The sequence below is a fragment of the Eschscholzia californica genome, unplaced genomic scaffold, assembly GCF_041429995.1.
Source record: "Eschscholzia californica isolate CP2 unplaced genomic scaffold, dmEscCali1.0.p SCAF_3, whole genome shotgun sequence".
NCBI lineage: Eukaryota > Viridiplantae > Streptophyta > Magnoliopsida > Ranunculales > Papaveraceae > Eschscholzia > Eschscholzia californica.
In genome coordinates this window covers 5,658,659-5,686,643 of record NW_028238420.1, presented here as the reverse complement: position 1 = coordinate 5,686,643, position 27,985 = coordinate 5,658,659, and the positions used below count along the sequence as shown (strand labels likewise).

General features: G+C 36.6%; 2 protein-coding genes and 1 non-coding gene across 3 annotated transcripts; 1 reads left to right on the top strand and 2 right to left on the bottom strand.

The window, feature by feature from the left end:
• Nucleotides 1–477: 477 nt before the first annotated feature.
• Nucleotides 478–6,906, bottom strand: CDC48B (cell division cycle 48B). Its single transcript, XM_086672492.1, has 13 exons — nt 6,748–6,906; nt 5,589–5,757; nt 5,433–5,477; nt 5,308–5,363; nt 5,038–5,187; nt 4,090–4,197; nt 3,745–3,844; nt 3,253–3,543; nt 3,002–3,171; nt 2,377–2,505; nt 1,882–1,969; nt 1,685–1,762; nt 478–1,373 (listed from the first exon to the last, which is right to left on the bottom strand). The coding sequence occupies exons 2-13, from the start codon at nt 5,748–5,750 to the stop codon at nt 894–896; spliced, it is 1,857 nt and encodes a 618-aa protein (XP_086528618.1). The 5' UTR covers nt 5,751–5,757; nt 6,748–6,906; the 3' UTR covers nt 478–893.
• Nucleotides 6,907–20,583: 13,677 nt separating this feature from the next.
• On the bottom strand, nt 20,584–27,117 carry LOC147547958 (Asparagine synthase family protein). The gene is made up of 14 exons (XM_086665034.1): nt 26,748–27,117; nt 25,521–25,884; nt 25,119–25,309; nt 24,903–25,038; nt 24,346–24,636; nt 24,105–24,202; nt 23,856–23,970; nt 23,609–23,714; nt 23,288–23,381; nt 22,689–22,885; nt 22,281–22,380; nt 22,063–22,179; nt 21,357–21,413; nt 20,584–21,169 (listed from the first exon to the last, which is right to left on the bottom strand). The coding sequence occupies exons 1-14, from the start codon at nt 26,841–26,843 to the stop codon at nt 21,053–21,055; spliced, it is 2,079 nt and encodes a 692-aa protein (XP_086521160.1). The 5' UTR covers nt 26,844–27,117; the 3' UTR covers nt 20,584–21,052.
• Nucleotides 26,980–27,051, top strand: TRNAT-CGU (transfer RNA threonine (anticodon CGU)). Its single transcript has one exon. It is a non-coding gene; the product is annotated as a tRNA-Thr (tRNA).
• Nucleotides 27,118–27,985: the final 868 nt, after the last annotated feature.

The window sequence follows — 27,985 nt, the reverse complement described above, 5'->3', positions numbered from 1 at the left end:
AACCACTTATCACTTCAACCAAAATTTGTCGACAAAACATGTAGGTTTGGTGGTTCGAACTCTAGACCTCTTGCTTACCTATCTAATTTTGTAGTATGAAAATTAGACACAGTTTCAAGGACAAATTCACCCTTCAAAAAAGAGTAGGCTCTACTCTTTTTTTTGTTTTTTTTTGTTAAGGATGAGTTGGCTCTACTCTGAGAACCATACTCACAAAATCCTTCTTTTTTTTTGGTGCAAGTTGAAAGAAACCTATTAATTTACAAGGGCTAAAAGCCTCATGTCCAATTGTTGTAGGCCCCAAGATTACACACAGGACCTCCTCACAATTTTTTATTAACCTCGGGGCCTACAGCAAACATGGTGGAAGCTCGAGCCCTTCCCTTAATAATCCCAATAACCACATTAGAGTCGCTTTAAACAAGCCGATGAGAGCATAGAATATTTTTTTGTTTTGATTAAATGAACTTCGTGGAATAATACACAACAAAAAAACGAACTTTATAATATCTACTTCTCTAGTATATTCCGTGTCATATCTGGAAAACAAAGGGCTCCTTGTGCTTCAGCAACCAGCTAACATCTCTAAATAATGTGTTGCTCTTAGTAAGGACCAAACCCTAAGACTAACCATAAATTACCTATACTCAACCTCCTATTATTCAGACAAAATTTGTCCTTTCATACAAATAAAAACTATAATTATCCAAATCAAAATTGATCTTAAATGACACACTATTACCATCTTTATCATACACCTTTCTCATAGGGATCAACCCAAAGACTCACCATTCTACTAATTTACTCCATATTCAAATTGAAAGATGATCTATGTGAAAACTTATCTAACACCCTACCAAGTAACCACAATAGCTTCAATCGACCCCTTTTATTCATGTCACTGCTATCTGATTTGCTTTATGATCCAAATTTATTAGAAAATGTGAACCAAAATATGAACCGACTGAGATTAGTATTACGCCTACTAATCCAACACTTAATGGATTTAGCAGGTTTTTCCTAACCTTGTTGTTCTGTTTGGTATCTGAACTGCACTGTTGCTCAATAGATCCCAAATAAGGGTTCTTCATAAAAGAGGCATACTTGTCCAATTCTTCTCTGGTTAATGCAGGTTTTAACGATTCTCGGACTGTTTCAAAATGTCGATTACGAACAACTGCGGCAGAAATGTCTTCTCTCAAAGCCACCATTCCAGCTTCTCTACAAAGACCTTCTAGTTCAGCACCTGTGAAGAGATCAGTTTCTTCCGCAACTTGTCTTAGATCGACATCGTCAGCTACTTCCATATTACGTGTATGTACACGTAATATTTCGTACCGAGATTCTAAATCTGGTGGTGAAACATATAGTACCTAAAAGTTCGTAAAAATCATCAAGTCAGGTAGGTTTGAAAAAATAAGAAGAATCACCCGGTAATAAATCACGTCTCTTTGGTTTAAAAATGTAATATCCTACATCCCTTGGGAGAATGTCCGGAGATTGGACTGTAAGTACAAGCTCAAGACTTTTGGGTGGGCTTGTGGTGCCTCTGCCGTAAACAAGACCCTGTATTTCGGGCTTGGGCCGAGGTGACAAAGAGGCGAACAATATTGAAAAAAATCAAAATGTAGTGGAATATAGAAGCAGAGAAGTGATATCTAAAGAATATAGAAATTGTTTATACCAAATCAAAACGACCAGGACGCATAAGTGCAGCATCGATGGAGCGAGGACGATTTGTGGCAGCCAATACAAGAATTCCCTATAAATGGATGGGCCCACCAAAAAAAAGGAAAAAAAGTTGGTACTCAAATTGGTGAATGAGGTGACTTTGTTTTAAATCTGATCTGACTAATTTTTGGAGTAATCTAGAAATCTTACCTTAGCCTGCTCTAAGCCATCCATTTCGGTTAGCAAGGTAGATAAAAGTCTCTCTCCAACTGCAACATTGTTGCTTTTGCTACCACTTCTGCCATAATTTTAATCAGGTGCATTAGATAAGGTCATAAGGAACTGCAAGCAAGGCAGAAGGGAGAAGAACTGGATAGATTTCGTATAAGACACCCAGTAGAAAACCTATAAGAGGTTGACAGTCTCAGGCAGAAGGGGGAAGTACTGGATAGATTTCATATGCACTGAAATACTGGCTGATTCTGGTTATAAACTCTGATAAGTTTCCTTAACCGAATCTACTTGGTGGGATTAACAAAGTTTTTCACACATAAGAAATCCGTAGGTTCACTCTTCTTTGCTCTATGAATTTATCAGCTACAAACAAAAAGTAAGCTTAAGCAGAGATAATTACATCTCTTTAGTACTTTAAATCGATGAATTTCACATAATCCCATTGAAGATTATAAGTTTCAATTTCTTTACCGCTTGGCAGCAACCACATCAGCCTCATCGAAGAATATTATACTTGGTGCTGCAAGGCGAGCTCTCTGAAATGTGTTACGTAATAAGGCTTCTCCTTCACCGACATACATTGAATATAGTTCTGCACCACTGGAGCATATTTGTGCAAGTTCAAAAGACAATGAATATGACAATTGTTCATACTAACAAGTAACAAGTGGTATCACAATATAAATTAAGAAAAAAAATACACAAGAAATAATATTTTTCACAAAAACTACATTTTTGGACTGAAGGTCATAAACTTCATTCAAGGAAATGGAAGGAAAACTGAAATACTGAATGGAAACCAAACTTCGAGGGAGTTTGACAAAAATAAACTTAACATTTGCACGGTGAGCTAACACAATCTAATGCAACTATATAAGGTCCTTAAACTAGAAGTAGAAGCGTAGAACTTAACTCATTTAGGTTTTGACCTACAATTTCTTGTAAACCCACTAACTTGGTTGCTCGTTCGGTAAACGAGCATTCACTAATCTGTCACTAGTAAAATGTTCCATGAAATAATTATTTCCTCATCTGGGTCAAACTCTGAGTTCAAACCAATATATCCAAAGCCAAAAAGAAGGAAAAGAAGCAAAACCTCAAGGAGAAAAAAGATGCTTGGGCAGCATTAGCTGCAGCTTTGGCAAGGGTAGTCTTTGAGCACCCCGGAGGTCCATGTAGAAGAACACCTCGAACTGGTGATATCCCTAATCTAGCAAATGCAGCAGCGTGCTTGACCGGCCATTCAACTGCTTGCTGAAGTTTCTTCTGTTCAAAGCAATTGGATAAAAGTATGTCAAAATCTCTATTATTTCAAAGGTTGAGCAGGCCAAAGGAAAAAAGTTAGACCTTCAAATCTTTTAGCCCCCCAATATCATCCCATGACACCTTCGGGATCTCCACTGTAACACCTCTTGTTATGCTTGGACCTACCACTGACCTTGCATATTTCCAGTCATCCATTATTAAGTTACACATAGGAGTGGGACCATCTTCAGTTATATCAGAGGACCTCTTTGCTGCAGAGATTGCAGCTTCCCGACATAAAGCTTCTAAATCAGCACCAACATATCCATTGCAAGATGCGGCTACAGCTTGTAGGTCGACACTGGGGTCCAAAGGAAGTTTTCTTGAGTAAAGCTGAAACGAATTTAACAAAAACATCATAGAGCTTAAAACATGAAAGCTCGTGTATCAGTTCAACATGAATAGTTGACCAAAGTCAATAAAGAGTAGCATTGAGAAGATTAAAATCATTAGTAGCTCTGTAGCTGGCCTTTATGAGAAAATTAACATTGCTAAGGTTTAAGATTACTTTAAGATGATTGATTTGCACCATACCTTGAGGATTTGAAAGCGTTCAGCTTCAGTAGGAGTTGTTACTTCAACTTCAGCATCAAAACGCCCTGATCTTCGTAATGCTGGATCAATTGCATCCACCCTTAATAAAGACATACAAAGAGTCAATTCAATTAAAAACTTGCAAAAAGTTGGAACTTGGAAGTACAAAATAAATGTCATGCAACTGACTTCTTTTTTTTTTTTTGAAAATTTGAATTAATATTAACAAAAGAACTATACAACACAGACACAAGGAGGGAGGCTAAAGAGGATTCTTCACGATATTCATGCAACTGACTTCACGATATTCATGCAACTGACTTCAACTGTATTTATTTGAGTTACCTGTTTGTCGAGGCCACAACAAAAACTTGAGAAGGAGATGTTGGTGATGGCTTAAGCGAGTCCATCAGTGTGAAGAGTTGAGACGCTAACCTAATGTCCTGCTCTCTCCTGCATTGAAGAAACGTTGAACTTATTATACTGTTCAAAGTGATCCAAACACCTTACAGGGTCTTCTTTTCCTTTGAAGGGAAGAATATTATTCTTCTTCATTTCCAATAAAAAAAAATGACAAGCTCTTCAAACACATCCTTTCTCCTTTCATACCCCCGTATCCTAGATACTTCATAAATTCGAGAAATAGCCTACATCATTGAAGATGCACTGAGCACTATTAATGAATAATATTTGACTTCAGATCAACATCACTCAACCATCTCATCAACAATGTTTTCCTGAATCTTTCAGCTTATCCATTAGAGTGATTTGGGTCAGCATGTCAGATGCTCCGACGTGTACAAAACACTCCTATCGTTCTTTTGAAACATTAACAACTAAACAACATTCACACTGTTTTTTTTTTTGGAATTTGACCCTTACAATTGCAACAGCTTTTATTCCACTTTTAATACAATGCAGCATATTTCCATGTGGCTAATCGTTATAACAACCACTACAGCTGTCACTTTTCGTTAAAATCTTACTTTCCAAAAACTAGATATTAGAAGAACATGTGACACTCAAATGAAGGTTTTTTTACATTTCAAAATTGTTCTTGATTTGAATGAAAATTAGATTATTACAAATGAATGCATATTTGCATAAAAGTGTATGTGAACCTTGTTTATTTATAACCTGGCAGGAAATTAACTTAAAGTAAGTATGAAGTTAACAGGTCATGGTATACAAAGAGGTAGTTGTTAGCGACTTCGCATATTAGTATAGAATAAAGATAGTAAGATGCAAAAATCCGAAAAAGAACATCTAGATTCACTTGATTTTATAATTTACCTCGAATCACGACGTGGACAAAGTGCATCAATTTCGTCGATAAAAATAACCGATGGCTTGCCCGAAGATGAATTAGATGCTGCTTCCGCAAATGCTTCGCGCAAAATCTTCTCACTTTCTCCCGCATGTGCTCTATGAACAGAATGAGGACTGCAAAACAAATCCCACAAATTTCAAAAAGGTTTCAACATGTGAACTAAAATTCGAAAGTAATTCAAGAGCTTAAATCAAACTAAGATGAAAATTTTATTAATTAGAACCCCATTTTACCTAATCACAATCAAATGTGCGTTACATTCTCGAACAACAGCACGGACCAAGCTTGTCTGAAAACAAAAAGGATTTAATAAAAATCTCCTAACATTTCCGAATGAAGTAAACCCTAACTTACATACCTTTCCGGTGCCAGGAGGACCGTACAGAAGTAATCCTCTACGCCACTGGAGTTCAAATTAATTAGACCATTTAGTAAAAATTGCATAATTTACTAACTGCAATTGATTATGGAGATTGTCACAGGTGAGAAAAATTAAGGAGGAGGAGTATCTCACTTTGAGGCCCAGTTTCTGGGACTCTTTAGAATAGTGAATAGGGAAGATGATGAGTTCTCTAAGAGCTTCAAGAGCTTCTACATTGCCAGCAATGGCTTCTTCCGCTCTCCAGCGATTGTTGTTCTTGTAATTGGCATTGTTGTTACTGCTACTACTTTCCATCTAAATCCTAGTGATTACAATTTGAAAGGAAATTAATCAATATTTTGAATAACGCAAATGGCGAAACCCTAAACCCTGTAAAAGGCTCTGATTGACTGGCTTAGGTCTGGTCTTTTCTGAACCCACTCGATCAGTGAAGGAAGGGCCATATGTTCTATTAGGCGTGAGACGAGACGAGGCGACAAGCTATGAACTTTACGTTTTCATTTTTGCATATAGGCACCCCTCATTGGTTACTTATCAGAGTCATTCTTTTCTTTTCGAGAAATCGACTACGATCTACGTTAGTCATTACAAGGCATCAAGATGTGATAAGCACGATAACTTCCCAAAGAAATTTTAGCCTTCTTTTTTTTTGTGCTTATGGTGATAGTGTTAGTTGTGGTGGCAGATCCAAAAATTAAACAACTTTCTTTAAAATTATCTCAAACTAAAATTACATTACACCGTAAACTAACGTTGATTTGAAGTGACGAAAAGGAAATGCCATAACCTGGCGATGGCTCTATATGACCCTACTTTCCATCGTAATCCTAATGATTAAAATCTGAAAGGAAATTGATCATTTGTTTGAATAACGCAAGTTGTGAAACCCTAAACCCTGTGAAAGGGTCTGATTGGCTGTCTAACGTCTGGTTTCTCCGAACCCATTCAGTGAAGGAAGGGCCTTATGTTGTATTAGGCGTGAGGCAAGGCCACAAGCTTCTGGCCTAGGCAACAGCTTCTAGCAAAGGCAGTACCTGCCTCTCTTGTTTCATCTTCTGTGCACCAATTCATATTTGGTAATCTCTAATTCATAAGTGCAAACCATCTAATATTTCACAAAATCTAGTTGAAGAAGTATAATTGCCTCTTCTTATTTGTTCTTATCAACGTCCTATAACTTCACTATGCTGCTTGTTGTGGGAGACTGAATTCATTAATATTCAAAACCCTAGGAGAAGTGAAGACAAGAACTAGAACTCAGGAAGATTATGAAAACGCAAAAAGGAAATACCTTAAGTTCGATTAAGACAGCAAATGGAAGAAGAAGGAGATGAAGGTTGAAGTGTTCTTCCCCTCTCTCTCTCTCTCTATACCGTTTTGATCGATTAGGGCCAAGGGTAGAGAGAAACTGATTTCGATGTGTTCGGAGTTCGGTTGACTGGGTTTAAACAGTTGGACTTAACTTTTCATTTTTCATATAGGCACCCATCATCGCTTTCATATGGTCTTGCGCTTCCCCAGGGCTAGGGGTGGGAATTCTGCCCATGAGCCCGCCCACGGGCACCCGAGCCCAATGAGGACCATGGGCGCCCGCGCCCGTCTCGGACACAATCCGTCCAGCCAGTAAGTTTTGGTGGACGGGCATGGGTTAAAACCTCCACCTGCGCACCCCACGTCCGCACCCACTTAACGTGGTCCAATGATGACCAACTAAATTACATCAACTTTTTGGGTTGATGAAGCCCAATAGCCCATGTCGCTAAGAGAGTTAAGATGGTAAACAATATGTTTAAGGGCAACCATATGAACCCAATGCATTGTTTTGCAATGAGAATTCCTAATGGTGGCCAATACGTGGACAACCGTATTTCTTATATGAACAACTATTTTCGGGTCCGATGCGAGTCAACTATGCTTGACTTAATTGACTTTAATTTAAGGCCAGTGTTACGGGAAAATCAACGAAGTTTCCGGGGCAATAATTTTTGGGTGGAAACAAATTCTTTTTGTTTCCTTCAAACATCACCTTTTTTATTTTTTCTTCTTCTTCTCCAATACCTCAATTAGAACTTCGGCGACCTCCACGGCTCCACCGAATTCCGGCAGCATCTACCATTAACGCCGGCGACCCTCTCTCTCTTCATCCCTTTTTCTCTCTCTCTCTCTCTTCACCTGTTTCTCTATCTCTTCTCTCTCTCTCTCTCTTCTACCTCTTTCTCTTCCATCTTTTTCTCTCTCTCTCTCTACTCCCTCTCTGAAGGAATGTAAAACCAGTCCTTTCATGGCTACTACTACTACTAAGAGCACCAGAATCACCAAGCCCAAGATCAAGTTTTACTAAAGGTGGTGGTCACTTTTCCTTCCCCTTCAAATCATCAAACAAAACAAAACAAACCCACAAATCACAATATCATTTAGATCTATCTACTTCATGAAGAAAGAGAAAAAGATTGGAGGGAGAACTAGATTGTACTTACCAGTGTTGTTTGTAAAACGAGCAATCTTAGTAGGAGGTGAGTTATGAAGTTCCATTGTAGATTGGATTTCATTTTTCCTGAAAAAAAAAACAAAGTGATTCACAAGATCAGAGATATACAGAGACAAAAAGATGTAGTTACCAAGAAAAAGAAGAAGAAAAACAGAGAAATAAATAAATTCTGAAACTTGGAACATGGAAGAATAAGGCAGATATGATGAAGATTGAAACTTACCAAGAAAGAGAGAGAGAGAGAGAGAGAGAGGCAGTAAGAGAGAGAGGGTGTGGTTTCAGTTTAGAGAATGACAATGAGAAGAGAGAGATACAGAGAAGAGAGAGAGAGAGATAGAAGAGAGAGGAGAGAGATAGAAGAGAAGAGAGATAGAAGAGAAGAGAGATAGAAGAGAAGAGAGATAGAGAGAGAGAGACGGTCGGCGGTGGCCGAAGAGAGAGGGTTAGCCGGAGAAGAGAGAGAAGAGAGATAAGGTGCGTTTGGATTAAATTTTTTTGGTTTTCCACCGTCTTCCCCGGAAACTTTTCTGCTTTCCCCGAAACGGTGGCCTAATTTAATAAGGGGACAACTCCATAAAGTCTTAAATATCAAGAGTTCCTAATTTGTGGACTATTACCAAAATAATAGTTGAAACCTAATATATCTTCTTCTTCTTCATCATATTCTTCTTCTTCTTCTTACTTTCTTACTTCGTACTCTTATTCTTACTCCTTACTCCATTCCCATAGCCATAATAGCTGGCTTCTTCTTCTCGCTAACTAAATTTCAACAAGAAAGTATCACAATGGAGACAGCATCACAATGGAGAAACTCCTGAAAGCTGCAAAACCCTCTGAAAGTTTTAAACCCTCTAAGCATCACAATAGAGAAACTCTCGAAACAGTCACTGCTATTGATAACCAATTACCGACTTTCAGGTATCAATAGATTTAAGCAGTACCCAAACAATTAAACATATTAACTAATTATTTGATCTAAATCCCAGTTGTATAGTTTTAATTGATTTGAATTACAGTAAGAAGGAAACAAATTAACCTTCGAATTGGTAGGGGAGGGTCGTGGGGATGCTTAGGGTATGAAGCAAAAGATGGAGAAACCCTCAAATCACTAAAAATTTCATTCCTTGCTATTTGTAACCGAATCCAATTCTCAGTCATCACTCTACCACCTATCTCTTTCTCTCTCTACTCTCACCTTCCCTCTTTCTCTCTACTGTAATTTCAAGTGTGATCAAAGATAAAGTGTCGTCATTCCCTAGTTATTTTATTTGACCAACATAAACCAAGGACTATGCTCTTTCTAGAAATTTGGATGTTGGTGGTAAAGATCAAGTAGTAGGAAAAAGAAGACTAAACTAGTTTAGGGTTTATGGAGAGGGAGGATTTAAAATAATACATCTAATTTTAAGAGGACTTGGGTTAATAATAGAGAGAGAGTTGTCCCCTTAAAACGGGTGTCCATATAAAAAAATTATTTTTTTGGTTATCCATATAAAATAGTTGTCCATACAAAAAAAACGATTGTCCGCGTATTGGCCACCTTCCTAATAGCTTACTGAAGTAGTGTTTGGTTTTGAAGGAGCAAAGATAGGGATAAGTTTATATTGTACCTCATGAGAATTCTTCATTAGTTATCAATATGAGATTAAATTCCTAAAAACAACACAAATAATGTCTAGTTTTAATCCCAAATTGGCTCTTTAGAATTAGGAAAGGTGTTTGGAGACTTTATAAAAGAAAGAAAAAAGTGAATTTTTTCAAGTCATGAGCTTACGTGCTACCCGCCCGCCTATACCCGAATTGTCCGAGCTTCTTAATGGACTTGGACGGATAATGGACAAGACGAATTTTAAAATTGTCCGCCCGATTAACCCGCTTACCCTCATAGCCATTGAAATTTAATGTCCGACCCGTTCGACCCGATGCTTCAAATGTCCATGGACGCCCATACCCGCCCTATTCCGACCCCTACCCTAGTCCACAAAAGGCGCTCGCCTAAGCACTCTTAGTCACCAATCATAGAAATAAAGGGAATTTGCACGGTTAATAAATTTTCGCTTTGAACCCCTAGTACACCTAGGCGACGCGTTCGATAACATAGTATCTGATCGTGTTTGTTTGTAACGTATTATTCCATGTGCATAACATATTATAAGCGAGAAACTAAATCTTTCTGGAAAAAAAAAACTTCGTTTACAAAGAAAAGCGATTTTCTAGTTGAAGTTGACGAATAAAATACTTTTTTTGTCATAATGTGTAATGATAGTTCATAATACATACGAAATATCCACAAAAATAGATTCTGAAAATATGTCGTTCAAGATACATAATCTTGTGATAAAAGAAAGGGATATACGAGTGGGAAGGGTATCTTCCTGATTTTAGTGAAATTTTTAAAGGGGGTTTACTTTTTTAACATTATAACTGATAACACTTGCTAAACGGAATATCATTTGTGATGATGTCGAAAAGTGGTTTTCTCGGTCATCTAAGTCGTGCATTGCTGCAACTCATCAAAACCTATATAAGCATATCAATTGTCCTTAAAGGGGACTAAATGTCATTTCTAAGTTCGGACTTTGAATCTATTTTTGTGGAAGACACCGGTCGTGATGGTAGCCACATGTGGATAGTGGTTTAGAGTATAGTATCTTATGAGTATGAACCTTCTAACACTGACATTCTAACACAAAACGGTTTTGTCTATGAAAAGTGGATATTTGCTTGTCTTGGCCTTCCACGTCATTGGTGTGTCCTTCAAGCACAGCGAAGCTTGGAGGTACCGAATTCACTCTGGTTAATCTTCCTGCCATGAGTTTTAACGTCAGATCAAGGCTTAGGTTGTGAAGCCTGACATAGATCCACATTTCCTCTTGCCTCGAGGTAGAGTATGGATCAAGGTACCGAACTAACTTCAGAAGTCCTCCCTCCGTTGTTCCTAGACCAAAGTAGAGTATTTACTACAGTTGGTTCGATTTTCTTTTTTGATTGCCTCTAGGCCAGCGTGGGGTTCAAAGTGCCTAGGATGCTTGTACCAAACTACCAACCTCACATATCAGGGTTCAAGCGGAAGAGTTGACGCAACGAAAAACTCATAAAAAGCCTTGGATCGTGGTCTAAAGACTATGAAACCGAAACTGATGATGCATAAATTGTCCAGACGTTGACTAACGTCAAATAGTCAAGAACAGACCTGAAGTCTAACGGGTCAACCCGGCTTAAGTTAACAGAACAGATAAACCCTCAACACTCCACCACGTACGCCCCTAACTGGGAAGTCGGCTAGAGGTATCAGACTTGTTTCGCCCCCTGCACAGACAGATCAGCTCTGGAGTCTTCAAAGGAATGAGGGGGGTTCGCGTAAGTTAGGCCGATGCCTCACACCCTAAACTGGGGAGGCAGAAGTGCGCCAACAACTTACCGACTATATCCCGGAATCTCTTTAAAGATTCCAGTCGGCTACATATCTTAAGTGTTTAAGTAAGTTTGGACTTCAAGAGTCTCAAAGGAGGAAACATCTCCTAGAAGATTTATCACCTCAGTAGGATATCTACGAAGGATCCTTGAACTTAGGAACTTCTGTTTATCCTAGATACGAGATAAATACAAGGAAAACCCTAACCACGAACAGTGGGAAACTTCCCTGAATGGTGGATCACAACCGCTTCATCTAGACCGTCTAATCACAGTCGGCCTACCTCAGCTTATAAAAGGGCCCCCCATCGTCTTTCACAAGACAGGTGGAACACACAAACACTTTACACTGAGTTCCCATACCTCGCCCCCCCTCCCCTTCCCAAAAGGTTCAATCAATATTCAATCTTTTACTGCAAAGAACCTGTTGACTGTCTTGAGCGTCAGAGTGGTTTTCGAACTCTTTACAGGTTTTCCCCTCAAAAATCAATAGTTGGAGCAAGGAGCAGGAGCAAAGAGCTGACCAAAGGAATCTCAATCACCTTACCAAAATATTCGATCATAACGGACGATGTCATGCATCAAGTCCCTGTTTCATGCTAATATAACGGAAGGTCATTTTTTAATATCAACAGAAACTAAGAAGATTAAATAAAATACTGAAGAATTTTTTGGTGTATGGCCCAAAAAACGGGCCCTAATAACACTTTTAATTCTCTCTGATCCCAAAAAGGGTATAAAAACCAAAATATTAATACAAATAGATATCTAGTCCATTTGGATACATCTAGAGAGAAAACACACACCCTAGAATATAAAATAAATTTTAATACCTAAACTAACCTTCTTTAAATATAAAAACACATTTATCTTCATATTCACCAAATATTTTTTCCATTTTTATCTCTCAATTTCTCTCTCCAATCACGTTTATAAACAAAGAAACCGTGATTTTCATTATATTTAGTAACCGAAACCTTCTGGTTTTCTCTCTATCTCTCTCTCTACATCTTAATCGTCTGAAAATACTCCATTAAATCTGAGCATTTGTTTCTGATTCATTAGAGCTGCTGAAATCATCTTCTTCATCGTTAATCAGGTAAAACACTTTCTGTATTTATTAGATCTTTTGGAAATCATCATCTTAATTGTTAATCAGGTAAACAAAATTCTTCTTTACTGATTCTGTTTCAAATCGAGTAAGTTATTATTGTCTTTCTCTCTCTAAATATTTCATCAATGATTTTGATCTTGATGAGATAATCCTTCATTACTGAATCCTACAAATCGAGTATACTGATTGTTGCAATCAATCATCATATCAGATATCTATAGATTTGTAGATTATGCGAAGTATGATATTCATATTTTTCTTCAGATCTGATTTTCAATCTGTACGGATTTATGAAACGTGATTTTTCGTACGGTTTCTCATAACAGAATTAACATTACATTTACTTTATCTTAAATTACCATAATTTAAAGTAAATTATACAAACATCCCCCAACGATGTTTTTCAAAATGAGAACATGATATATGTATTTTCTGACAAATTATATATACTTTATCACGAATATCATGAATATTATATTATTGTTCATAAATTATACGTAATTTATGGAACATTATGTATGCTTTAATCTCAAAACAGTACTCGTTTCATTATTAGACAACTTCGCTTATATATGTGAATCCCGTGTACTTTGAAATAAATTACATATAATTTACGTAAATGTTCATGTAATTTATTGTAAATAATATACGTTTCTATATAATTTATATGTATTAATCTCTCTCCATTTGTTATCACGGATGGAGTTCCAGGAAGAATCATCAAATCAAAATAAGCAAATCAAACTTGAAATACCCTTGTTCTTGTTACTTGACTTGTTGATGAGTCATGAAAATGCCTCATTTCAATCTCTTAATTGGAGTTAGTTAGTCCATATCGAGCCGTTACTCTGATAAACTGCTTCGTTTTCTTTCTCAGGTGTCTTTTACGGAATTTAGTGTGAAAAACAGACGAAATCGGGAGAAAGACACACGAGGGGCATTTTGGTCATTTGTTGAGTCTGGTGATTTGTCCACGTCTGTATTCGGATGAGGAGTAGAGCCCAAGACGAATCCAACGGCGAAGACGGAAGTCGAATCGGAATCCGGTTGTGCAAAATATTCAAGGTCAAAGGTTCGGTCAAATCAGGTCAACTTAGGACCTTCAAAGACACATGGCCGGAAACCATTGGAGAGGTATAATTATCGGTTTAGTGGTGGGCGCAATGGTTATGTCGGGACCAACTACAGGGTGTGATCCCGTGTACTGCAACGCAAGATAGTTCGGTGCTCCCGTTAGGATTTAGCGCTCCATAGCTAATCAGCGCCACGTGGGGTCATCAAGGCGTGTGTTGCACTGTTCTTTTCTTTTCTGCGCTACACCGAATCAACCCCACCACATCAGATTCACAGCAAGCAATTATCTTCCTTCTCTTATCTCTTCTTATGGATTTCTCTCTCTTAGAAAACAGAGAGGGAAACCGAGAGAGAAGAATTGAAGAAGAAGATTGACCAAGTCTTAGAAATCATCAAGAGGGACCCGAGAGAGAGATCAAAGTTATCTTATAACTGAATGAAGATAGTAGAGAGAGAATGTGGTTAAAGTCAAAATCGTAACAGAAAGGAGAGAGGGAAGGAGAGAGATTTTCTGAGTCGGTTTGATTCGATTTGTTTTGGTTGGTCTATATAAGAAAGAAGATTACAGAGAGAGAGATATCATCAGTTTTATAGAACAGAAAAACAGAGAAGGATGATCACGGTTTTTAAAAGAAGAAAACAGGGAAGAGAGAGAGAGAAAACCGAGAGCTTATTGATTTCTGATTTTTGATTTTTCTTTTGTAACCTTTGTTTCTTAGTGAGAGAGAGAAAGAGATTACAGAGGAAGAGAGAAAGTGAGAGAGACATTAAGGTTCGGTTTTGAGATAAACTATTAGCTTCATCTTGTTATTTTGATTTTCTTTTATTTGCTTCTATTTTCTTGGTGAGAGAGATATAGATTCCATTAAGAGAGAGAGATTACAGAGAGTTCTAGTGGAAAGAGAGAAAGAAACAGAAAGTTAGAGAGAGAAATAGAGTTGGAGAAGATGAGAAAATAATTTTCTCAGAGAGGAAACCATTTCCGGGAAGATGAGAAAATCGTTTTCCCAGAGGGTGCGTTTGGCAGATTCTTGGAAAAACAGAAGGAAATCACTTCCTTAGGCTCTGTTTGGTGGGAAAATCGCAGAAAAGTTAAGTTTCTTTCTTCTTTTTCTTATATTACTTCAAATATTTATCGTTTCTCGCATGAGTAGCTAAGTCTTTTATATCTAGGGTTTTAGATGAAGTCATAATAATTATTTTCTCGATAAATTCATTAAAGTTTTTACCATTTTAACGATAAAATCTTCCGGGTTTTTAGACCGTTCATGGACTAAAACCTGAGTTATATAAAGAACTCTCTAATTAGATCAAAATTAAATTGTCGTTAGAATTATTAGGAAGACGGATTCGAAAACCCTAGGTTCCCTTTTTCTGAATACCGACTTATTTCTTTATTTATTTTATTTATTTTATTTTACCACCATCAAACCAATTTTAAATCTCAATAGTTTTAAGGTTAGAATTTAATTTAACTTAGTCTCTGAGGAACGAACCGGTCTTACCGGAATTATTACTTGACGCCCGTATACTTGCGGGTGGAGACCTTTTAGGGTAACCTTTTAGGCCCATCACTTGTTGATTGGTTCCTCGAAATATTTCATAAGAAATGCACACTTGAATGGATCTTGATCATGATTCCTTGGAAAAGCCTCATATTCGGCCCCCTCCATTGGCATCCCAAGCAATAGGGCAACATGGATGGGCACCATTATTGAACCAGAGAAGATTTTGTACGTTTTTTTTGTAACAGAATGTAAACGATGTGTAATGTAAAAGAAATTATGTGTAATGTAAAAGAAATTATGTGTAATTTACTCAACAATACCCAAATACATTTGATAAATTACGTTGTATACTTGACAAATGATGGTTTCATCGTCATAAATAATACATAATTTACGTATTTGTTTCATAATTTGTATTCGATGTGTATTTATGTATGAGTAAAAACGAAAACAAATGCTGCTTTAATGTTCCCAGAAAAATATACTATTTCCAAAACTGAAAGTTAAGTGAGAGAAAGTGATATATATATTTTGTATATTAACCCCCAAATCACGCTAAATTGATCCTAGATTATACACTATTTTCAAATCTGAAAGTCAAGTGAGAGAAAATTGTTTTGAATCGAAAAAAAATTACATAGTAAGATAGAGAAAATTGATTTGGTTTCCAAATCTGTAAAGAAGAGAGAAAATTGATTTGGAAATATCCATGGTGATGACGTTTTGGCTTTGGTTAGGATTTTGGTTTCTGATTGATTCGGATAATGTGAAAGAGAAAATTTGATTTCCAAATCTGTTTAGAGGAGAGAGAAATTATGATTTGTTTCTATCCATTTTTTTTCTAATAAATCTCCATATTTTTGGCTAATAAATCTCCATATTAAATCTGTAAAGAAGAGAGAGAAAATTGATTTGTAAAAGTTTGGATTTTGTTCTAAACAGATTATAGAAGAGAGAAAATTGCGTGAGAATCTATCCGTTTTTTCCTAAATTTATCCTAAAATCAAGGTACACTAAACCGTTTGAATTTTTTGTCCGGACCCACATATAAAATCCTGCGAAAAACGACTGGGACATGGAAGGAATTATGTAATATATATTAAGGGTTTTTAGTCCCAAGAGCAAAAGGACTAAAAATCCATTTTTTTTGGAAGATCTGACCCTAAACCCTTTTTGAACATTATTTTGGGCTTTATACCCACGGATTAATAAACTAATTGGATAAAACAACCATTAGATCCCCTCTATATAGCCTTAGGGTTTCCTAGACCTGATCAAATTCAAATAACAACTTCTAAGAAATTAAAACGCTAGAATCTCAAGAAAATGAGAAATTACATAACTAAAACACGTACTAGAAATAGATAAAAACTACTAAAAGTCCGTTTTGAGGACCTAAACGATGGATTTGACCCTCAAAGTAGACCGATTGTGGCGAAGCGACAAAAAATTGGTGGAAGGTTATTTCGCACCATCCCTCAAATTTTGGTCCAATGACACTCGTAGCTTCGGTTTTTTTTGGCACCTTTATATTTGGCCGCATCAATTTCTTCCATGTATTTTTTAGCCAATTACTTTACATCAGTTATATCGGACACACCTCCCCGATGACTTCGACGACAATTTGCTCATGCATTTTTTCGAGCAATCCGACCTCAAAGATTCTCCCAACTTGATGGGAGAATTTCGGACTCTTCGTGAAGTGCTTGCAAATTTACACCCTTCACTTTCCTTTTGTACCTTGATACATTTGCTTCATTGAATCCCATATGTTTTCCGATGTATTCATTTTTCATGTTGAAGATAGTCTGCAAGATGCTTGAAATATATAGTTGTTCGTCTTAAAATCTTTCAAAATCCAGATCTTTCAATTTCAAATCTACAATATTTTTCTTTTATGAAACATCGAGAGGAGTACATGCTATTGTTGTCGGAATTTCATTATGGGGTTTTTTGAGTTTACCCCTCATCACTAATTGGTAATTGAGTTTACTCTCCCTCAATAGTGGGTAATTGAGCTTACCCCCTTAGATTTACTATTTTTGACAAAGACACATGATTTGATGTGACATGAAAATGTCTCATTTGAATCTCTTAACTCGGGTTAGTTAGTCCGGTTCGAGCGGTTACTCTGATGATTTGTTTGATTTTCTTTCTCAGGTCTCATTTACGGAGTTCAATGCAAAAACATCGTGATAAAGACATACTTGAGGGGCATTTTGGTCATTTTAATGACAAGGGTATTCTGGTAAATAGTAGTGCTCATGTGAAAGTAGAGTCCAATACGAATCTATCGGCGAAAGCGAAAGTGGAATCGGAGTCCGGATCAGGGAGATAGTGCAAGTCGAAGTTGGGAGAAAAATTAGTTGACCAAATCAACTTTAGTGCCACGTGGCGCACACCCAAGCGTTAACAAGAAATTTCGGTACACAGTCGGGTTTGCGGGATGATGTTCGGGATTGGCGATGGCTCATACCCGATGTATACAAATGCACGTTACTTCAGTAGCCCCTCGAACGCACAAACTAAATCCGACGGCTTCTGAACTCACCCTTCAATCTCTTGTCCTTGGACGTGCGATGCATCTTATCTCAGTAGCCTGCGAAACACCGTACCGGCATCACTTGAGGTCCAAGAAATTCTGCCGCCTAGATTTAAAAGAGAATATCTGTTCTCTCTCTCTCGTCTTATTTAGAGAAATATTTTAACAACAATATAGAGAGAGAGAGAGGGATATCAATAGAAAGAAACGGAGAGAGATTTTTGAAAGATTGAAACTTGGCTGGAAATCATGAAGACTGAGAAAGTGATTGAAAACCATTTAGAGAAATATAGATCTCGATTTGAAAAGAAGAAGGGAAAATATCACAAAGGGACAGCTCGGCTATGGAAATCTTCTCTGATTTTCAGTGAGAGACCGAGCTGATTAGAAAGAGGAAAGAAAAGAAGAGAAGAATGGAAAGAAGAATGAGGAGAAGAAGTTACTGTTTTTAGAGAGAGAAGATATTTTCTCTCTCTAAAAACTTAACAAAGAAAGAAAACCGAATGAGGGGAGGATAAAAACAGAGACATAACTGAGCAGAAATCATCTCGTTTTGGGGGTCAAGGACGACCATCTCTAAGCTCAACCAAATAGAAAGATTAGAGAGAGAGAGAGAAACACCATTATCTTCATCTATTTCTTTTCTTCTTCTTCTTATTCTGTAATTCTTTTAGTGAGAGAAAGAAATTATAAATGGAGAAAGAGTGATTTGTAGAGTGAAAAAGAGAGAAGAATCGGAAAACAATTGACATTTGATTTTCGGTTTTATTTATCTATCTTCTTTTCTCTTCTTCTTGTTGTTATGGTTTCTGTTTAAAAAGAGAGAGAGAAACAGAGTAGTGATTTAAATTGAGAGAGATAGAGAGAAAGAGAGTTGATGTTGTTCTCTGTTGAGTTTTAGAGAAGGATAGAGTGAGTTTGTGAGAGACTTTCTATCATCTTTTCTTCTAATAACAGAGAGTGATTGTAGAGAGAAATTAAGAAGAAAATTCAGAGCAAAGATTGTAGAGAGATGGGAGGAGATTGTCTTCTTCTCTTTTGCTGTTATTGAAATCTCAAAGAGTTCTTTATCTTATTCATCTCTTTGTGAGAGAGAGTTGAAGAGAGAGGTGTTCATTTTTAATAAAATTTCAGAGAGTTGGTTGAATGTCATTTATTTCTATTGAATCATTGAGTTTCTTTTCCTGTCCTCTCTGTTGGAAGTAAATTCATATTTTCTTTAGAGAGAGCGACAGAGACAGAGAAAGAATCCATTTCTTCAACTAATCTTCTTCATCTAACATCAACAAAGAGCTTCAGATTTGGTGATTTTCTTCGCCTCTCACTTGATTGTTATTTCATGAGAATATTTATGACATCTTTGATAAGCATGAGTAACTAATTTTTCTAGTCTAAGGTTTTGGATGAAGTTTTAACATGTTATTTTCGATGATATATTTTTATGCTTAATATCTTAATGTTTCAAACGTTGTAAGAATTTCATAGTTTCGAATATTCGAATTTTTCTTCATTACCTATGCTTTTGATTTGATGGTTCATGTTTAGGTTAAGTTCTTTAATGAGTCATGCTTACTAATTGATAGATAATAGTTGCGAGTTCGATATTCCGATACTTTGAGTTTTAACTTTAGGGTCAGTCGGCTTTAACTCGAAAATTTTCCGGGGTTCGGTATGATAGGTTACCGAAACTTGAGTGATAAGAAAAGATATGCATGATTAAGTCATTGTTAATACGTGTTAAGATGGATTCTAAAATCCTAGGTCTCTCCCCCATTTGAGTTCCTTGTATCATTTGTATTTATTTTCATTTCCGTTATTTTATTTTAATATTTTATTCACTTCAAAACCAAAATCAAAACATTTGAAAAATCTTATTACTTCCTAGTTTTAGAATATATTTAACTAGTCTCTGAGGAACGAACCGGTCTTACCGGAATTTATTACAACTTGACACCCGTGCACTTGCGGGTGTAGACCTATTTAGGGTAACCTTTTAGGCTCATCAACACATATATTGTGTTTGGCGTACGTTAAATAAATGTGACTACGAAGAGCAATTATCCTTCAATATGATTCCTCTTAGTTATTCCACCTTACTTTGTTGTTTGATTAGGTAGGTAATATGATTAGCAAAGATAGATTTTGTTTGTACATTATTTAATTTATGATTTTATTATCCCAAGTCAAACATGTTCTTCGTAGTTTTGCCGAAAATTCCAAACTCAAGAGGGTAAGCTCAATTACTAATTATTGAAGGAGGGTAAACTCAATTACTAATTAGTGTTGAGGAGGTAAGCTCAAAAGAATTCAAGAAATTCTCCATGAGCATCGCCCAACGATCATAATACCCGTCAAATTTTGGAACTGCTAGTTGGACAAAAGAACTCTATGTTCCCATATTTGATTCTAAAACAATAAAAGGTTTGTTTCTAATCGGAGAAACTAACTTAATTGCAACAAAACGAGTGGCGGGACTCGTGATGATACAAAAATTGACCATCAGTTGACTAAGGTCAACAAGTCAAGAAAAGATCAAAAGTCGGACGGGTCAACCTGTATCAAGTCAACAGGAAGGTTGAATCCAAAAGAGGTCTGTCACTCAAGCCCAGATTGAGGGATACGATTGCCTTACGCCCCTTAAGCGCTATTGTGACTTAAATACGACCATGCATACCCAGGGGATCAAGAGAAAATAGGGGTCCATGTAAGTGGGTCAATACCTCAATCCCTAAACATGGGGGTAGAGGCGTACGTAGTGCTTTACGATTTAATCTCAAATCCTATCGAATATTCCAATCGACGAGGATCTTAAGTGTTTAATAAACTTGGATTTCAATAGTCTTTCAAGGATGAAACTTCACCTAAAGAATCTACAAACTCGGAAACGTAAATTATCAAGTATCTTGAATAAGGTAACATTTTGAAGATCCAAGATACAGATATTCTCGAAGAGGAACCCACAAATGAGAAAATACCCACTAACTATGTGGTAAAACTAAAACATACATCCATTAAACACAAGCATCAATTCAGTCATGAACATTTAAACCTGGTTAACAACCAAAATGCACAAGGAATATGAGAAGAGGGAAGAAAGAATTTTAGGGAAGTATTGCCGTAAATAAATTAACATGAAGTTAAAATGGCATGAGGGCCTAAGTAATCCACATTGTTGGATAACAAGTTTTAAAAATCACTTGAATCATTCTCTTCAAAGGTTACAAATGTTTGAAGAGAAACCCACGAAAGAAGATCGATGTGAGTATACATTAACAAGTTTCATCGGATCTGGACCCCAAAATAAAGTGGCACAGATGATTGGGCTAATTCACAGATGGGCAAGGATGATCGACTGGCTGAAACCACAGTCATGCTTTCACCTTAGGAGTGTCATAGTCATAGTTATTCGGTCAGATCTCCTAGGTCGTTGCCAATTATACAGAAGAATGAATGATCTCACGATTTATTTGTTGATGGTTTCTGGATTGTAACACTTCCTGCAGATGCCTGATTTGCTGCTCGATTACTTCCAAAATTCTGTCTATTTGATTCTCTAGCTATTCTTGAACCAAACTGGAAAAGAAAAGGAAAAAATACGATTATTTGCCAATGACAATTCATAACTAGTTGAACTGTGTAATTTTAAAACCAAAGCAAAAAAATCTTTTCAGTTTCTTTCTTGGGTCTGAAAAAAAAGTACACCAAAAAATTAGAGATCTGAAGAAAGGTTTTCTGTTTATTTCAGAAAGAGACGATATACCTGGATTGCTCTCTTGGGAAGAAATGCTGCTGCCTCTAAACCTAAAAGCTGGGCAACCTTCACAAGTTTAGGTGAATTTATAGTCAGTATCGGCTCAAGAATAAATGATAATATAAAGATAGATAGCTACCAATCAATTTATTGGATATCAACAACTTTACAGGCGAAACATACGAGGAATTAGATAGCCTTTCCTATAAAACACAGCTGATTAGTTCTCAAACATCTACATTGGAGAGGAGTTCTTTTAATAGGAACATTGGCCAACCAAAACTTCTCATGCCGAATTTTTTTGTCAAAAAGGATCCATCAATTTTCTTTTTTGCTTCAACTCCCTATGCAAGATTAGTGCAGGTTTGCAAAGGTTTGGCAAAATGTAAAATTTGCAAAGGTTTGCACGGGTTGAAGTGTGTTGAATCAAGACCAGACAGTAAGCGCCTTTATTATGCCCGTTTTATTCTGTTTCCGCTTATGAAAGGTCAAGTGGATACAGTGGGCATAATGTTTGCACAAGTTTCATAGATTTGCACATGGAGCCCAAGCCTAAAATATGTCAACATGTCATTTTAACCAAGATCTACAAGAATCTAGGTATTCGGCGCAATTTTCTGTTTTTCTTGAAGGATAATAAATGATGAAAAAAGAATTCAAGAGGAGACAAGTTTATAAGTAAGTTTTTGAGGAATTCAGGGAGCAACTGAGTTACCTCTCTCAGAATCTTCTTGTCACCTCTACCAGTTGGCTGATTAAGATTGGCAATCTCCCATAGTGGAATATCTAATAGAGTTCTGATAACTTCCTCATCCAAGAACGGAAATCTAGCCTAGATAAGAAGTAATATAAACATTCAGGACATGTCACAAAAAACTGAAAAAGAAAAGAAAAGACAAACTTCGAGCTTAAGTTCCGGGCTTCCAGCAGTACCTCTTTTCCCTTGTCAGAAATGCATCTATCATCCCTCCCTAGGTTTCTTTTCCAAATTCTCTGCATATCTAACTTCATTTCCTCATTCAACCCAAGCCAACTGTCAATCAAATATCAACCTAAACGAAATGAGTAACAAAACGACACGCTTAACAATAGAACGAAAACATATTGCGTATTCGTTTTCATGTTATGTTTCATGAATCAAAACGTAACAACTAGCAAGTCTGCCCACTTTTAACCAGACTAGTAAGCATGAATATCTTCATGTTATATTTCATGAATCAAAATGTAACAACTAACAAGTATGTCCACTTTTAGCCAGATTAGAAAGCATAAATATCTAATAAATGTATGCACTATCAAAACCAGAAGCCTGATTCAGTCAAATAATGACATAAATCGTACCCTCCAAGTCTATATTTAGTTTTGTGCCTACTATAGCCAGCACATTGTTCATCAGCGCCAGAACCAACTAGGAGAATTTTTGCGTCAGATGTGTACTTCACCCGTTGGTAGTTATCTATATCGTTATTTAAAAACCCTTCATCTACCCAACCATCACCGCCAGCTGCCAGCCATAATGCTACTCCGATGTTCAAGTCCTAGAATATGAACAAGAATTATGCATTTAGCAATTTAGCATGAAAGTTGTAGTCAAAATATGTTAGCAGGTTTGAAATATTTTACTCAGAGTGAAAAAATCTAAACACACAGACACACACACACACACACACACACACACACACACACATATATATATATATATTGTTTCTCGTAATGATTTGGATGAGTTGCATCACCAAAAATATTTGGATGTGTTGTGTCAATAATAGTACTGTTGTTTGAAATACATGTAGCAATTTTTGTTGTTCTTTCACCACTATTTGGAATTCAGTTTGATAGAATTATACTCAGGCATGCAAACATAATATGTAAGATTGTTTTCTTTGGAAGACGATTACCATATATTATCACTAGTAAACGTGAATTAATTAGTATACTACCATGTATGTCCTCGAAGGATTTATGAGCGACATGACGTGCTTAATTTCTGAGGTTAGATTCGACAAATCATCGTCGATCTCCACAAGGTTCCACCTGCATTTAGACTAGCTTCAGGTTAACTATTTAACTATCAACTATAATGCACCAAACTATACATATCATCCATCCATAACCAAGAGAAATTTTACCTAGTAACACAACTCCAGATAGATCCTTGTTACTAGCAAAGAACAATAAGTGTTTCATGTGAACTTCTAATTTTTTAGTTATATTTACCACGCTTTAAGTAAAAAAAAGGTATCAACAAATATGAACAATACCTCCTTGAAGGTGCTATTTTTTGGAGTTCCTTCACTCCTGCCCTTGCAGAGATTCTATCTGGGGCAGATTGGCCGTCAAAGCTCACATTAAGCAAATCGATCTCATCTAACAAATATCAAGCAAACTTAATTATCTATATGTCACACCGGAAAAAAAAATGAGAAAATATGGATTGCTAAGCATGAAGAAATGCCCGCGCACAATGAAATATGGAGAAGCACTGTGTTTCCCGCATTTAGAACTTACAGCAGGGATCAAGGCATTCGTCCAATAATGCTGCAAGTATCATCGAATCTAAACCACCAGAAAAAAGTACTGCCACTGGAACAACTTTCTCTTGTCTAGCTTCATGCTTAATTATCTGCATATTGACATTCAAGAGCAGTTGTGCTATTAAGCATTTGGTGAAAAATATAGCCTAGTCTGTGTACCCATTGAAGTTTCTTTTAATTGCTTACGTAATTAAACTGACTCATAAAGATCAACAACTCATACCGGGAAGATTGTGTCCATAGTGGTCCGCTTCATCACAGACTCTCTGAGAGCTCTAAGCACCTTTTGGACTGGAATCGAAACTGAAGATTGAATAATCTCTGCATTCAGTAGAAGTTGAAAGTCATGGACTTCCTCGAATTCTTCGGCATTACCATCCTATTTTTAGATAACTACTGAAACACATATTTTTCGTTATCTTAGTCCTTAAGTACTAATGCACCTTCGCAAGTAAAATTCAAACCTGACAAGACGGCATTATCTGCTGAAGTCTTTCTTTCATAAGTTGGATCCTTGACCCGTCGATTCCTTTCAGCTACGTCATTTGCTGAAGAAAGTATCTCAGACTTTGGTTCTACATCTTTCCTCTCCCATTTAATCAGTTCTTTTAGCAAAGGATCGGTCCATTCATGTTTCCTGACTTCACCAACAAGACATTCTTCAAGTTCTGAAGCATTGATGCATAAACTGTATATACCACATGGAAGCTCCTCCCAGAAATCAAGGTTGCTCACCCCGTCACTAACTCCAGAATCTGCATTTATGTTGAGTTTATCAACTTCCACTTTTTCATATTAAACACATTTACAAGTAATACACCATGGTATTAGATGAGCACTTGGAATCAGATGCAGCTAGGAAACGCGTAGAAATTTTGTGGGTTCAAAGTAGACTGGTTAATTTCTATACGAGAAGTAGCCTGATTAATTGCGAACAATATATAGGTAAGGGAACTATTCAACAAGAAAAGCCAATAAATAAAATAGAAAGAATCAAAGCTAGGTGATCAATTTTGCCTACCAGAGTTCACTTTACTATCTGGAGATGGAGACACAGAAGATAACATAAATCGAGGGTCGTCCAGAGTTGGCCAATGGACCAGGAGACTCCGCCTCCCTAATGCATCTCGACCAAACCATAATGTCTTTGAACTGTCCTGCATGCATATTAGGAGAGATTTATCATCTTAGAATATAATAATCTAAAAGAATAGGTGACCAACAAAGAGAAAACTACCTGCCAATATATTAATGCCCACGGCCCTCTAATTGTAGAAAGAAGATCAGGTACAGAAATTTCTTCTTTCTCACTGCGATAGCATGTTCTACTTTGTCCACGGTACCTGCAGGAACACTTCTCAATAGAATGCAGAAGAGTCTCAGCATCATTGCTATCACGATCAACGTGAAGCCCCCCAAATATTTCACCTTCAGAAAAGATATGCAAATAAGATTCTTGTTCTTTTTCAAAATTATAGACATATACCAAGAAGAGTGAACAGCTATGAATTATAAAACTATCACGAGTTTATGGCGTTAAATTGAAAAATTATGCGAACCAATCAGATAGCACAGTATTGTAGTAAAGTGCCTTATCTTTTTGGATCAAAGAGCGACACAAAAAAAAAAAATATACTACCATTAAACGCAAGGATATTGCCAGAAGCATCCGCCAAAGGCTGATAAACAGGAGTTACTCCTCTAAGCTGCAACTCGGCACCCAGGAAATTCAGTTCTGCAAGAGAAGTGATTGCAACAGAATCATTGTCTTGCATCACTTCATTTGCAGAATTGATGCAGTCAATTTTACTTGGACTAAAGTGAAAACAGGAGTTCACCCTTTCTGTTACTTCTTCAACATTCACGAGAGATACTCTTTTTTCTTTCTCCACATAAGTTGAAGTCTTTAACTGAAGGAATACCTTCTTGCTTCCCAAATAATCAGGACCTCTTCTTTGAAGAGCCGCTTTCAGATCCTCTTCCGAAAATTTTGAACAACACGCCTGCACATGGTAGTTATTTTTTTCAACACTCAACAAAAACAAATAAAAGTGAAGGAAGTCATTAACCGACTCTAAATGCATTAAAGAATTAAATCGACATTATTACTCTTAAGTTCATGACTAATTTTAGATGTTACATTGACATAAAACTTTTGTTATATGGGACTAATTTGGTAACAAACACGACTTTACAAACCAACACTCTAAATTTCTTAACATCATGAACCAAATCATAGAGTTCTACCGCATCCCCATACCTAATTTCCCAATCAAAAGAGATGTACAACCAATTAATGAAGAAAAGTACAAGTTCCTACTACCTTCCCACACAGCAAGAAAAACAACAGCAACATCAACGAAGATGACAACCTATTAAGAGACCCAAATTAAGCAGCCTAGCTTACCATAATACAGGATTTCAATTTTCTCACACCATCCATGTCGACGGCCCACAATGTGATTGGTCCAGATGTAAATGAGCACCAACTACCAGTTATTCGAAGGATCGACCATATAAAGCCCCAGCTATCACATGGTTAGGTCTAATTATGGGACTACTAAATCAACAGCCTCCCCACTAGTTTACTCGTAAAATGGTGTAGTTTCTCTGTTAGTCTAATGTTTTCGGTACCATTTCATGAATGAATTAGGAGTGTTTGAAATAACATGAATAGGAAAGAATATATGAAGTTTTTTCAACTAGATATTAACATTAGAGAGTTTTCATAAACAATAAACACCTACCCATAATTAGAAATGCTTAAAAGAAGGTAAACTTATCATGAAATTCATATTTGAATGAACATAATAAAACCTAAACTTGAAAAGAATTCAGATAGTCAAACAGAGCATATAGAACTTACTACTTTCTCAGCTTCCGGAACTAAAGATATGAAATCGGGAGTTAGGAAAGACAAGTCAATTCTCACACCAGATATGATCAAAGCGATTCCACACATTTCTCTCTCTCTCTCTCTCTCTCTCTAGGGTTTAACCGTCTCCTTCAAGTTCGTCCTTTCTCTGCAATCATCAGTGAGGTCTAGGGTAGTAAATATTACTTAATATAAACAATATATCCAAAATCATATCTCAGCTGCTTCCGTAGCATAGTGGTAGTGCGTTCGCTTCGTAAGCGAAAGGTCGCGAGTTCGATCCTCGCCGGGAGCTTTAAAACCTAATTTTTTTTATTTCTTTTTGAGATTTTACTTTCAGAAGGTCTAGTCTAAAAAAGGTGGCCAATACGCGGATAACCGTTTTTCTTATATGGACAACTATCTTATGTGGACAACGCAAAAAAATTAAATTTTTATATGGACATCAGTTTTTAAGGGGACAACTCTCTATTATTTTCACTCAAGTCCTCTTAGAATCAAATGTATTATTTGATGACCTCCTTATTTCTCCATAAACCCTAGGTTAGTTTAGTCTTCATCTCTTCTATTACTTGTTCTTCATCATCACCCAAATTTGTAGAGAGAGAAATTCCTTGGAGAAACATTGGTGGTTATGACATCAAACAAAGGCAAGGGAGTTGTTGTAGAATCTTCCCAAAGACAAAGGTTAGAACCTTAAAACTCTAAAACCAACCATGAAGAAGAAGATGGTACTGATGGCAGAGAAAATCAGAGAAGATGTGGAAGACGAAGATGGATTTGTTGGTTCCGACTCTGAAAACGATGGTGAAGAGGAAGATGAATCTGGTAATTCGGGTTGTGCAAAAATATGACATAACACAACATCACTTGAGACGAAAATCTGGCATAATCAGAAAACTTGCCAGATTTTCGTCGCAACTTAGCTTCTGTTATGCAATATTTTCGTCGATTTTCTACGAAAATATGGCATAATAGAAGCTAAGTTGCTACGAAAATCTGGAAAATTGTCCGATTTTGTCAGATTTTCGTCGCAAGTTATGTTCTGTTTTACCTCATCAATGTCATTAATGTATATTATAGAAACTTCCGGAAAAACTTCTTCAAGTGCAGATTGAGGGATTTTGTCTTCTTCATCCATCTAGGGCTTGATAAGTTTACTTTTAGTAGAAGTGAAGAAAGAAGAATAAGACTAAGAAGAGATTTTGTCTTCTTCATCCATCTAGGGT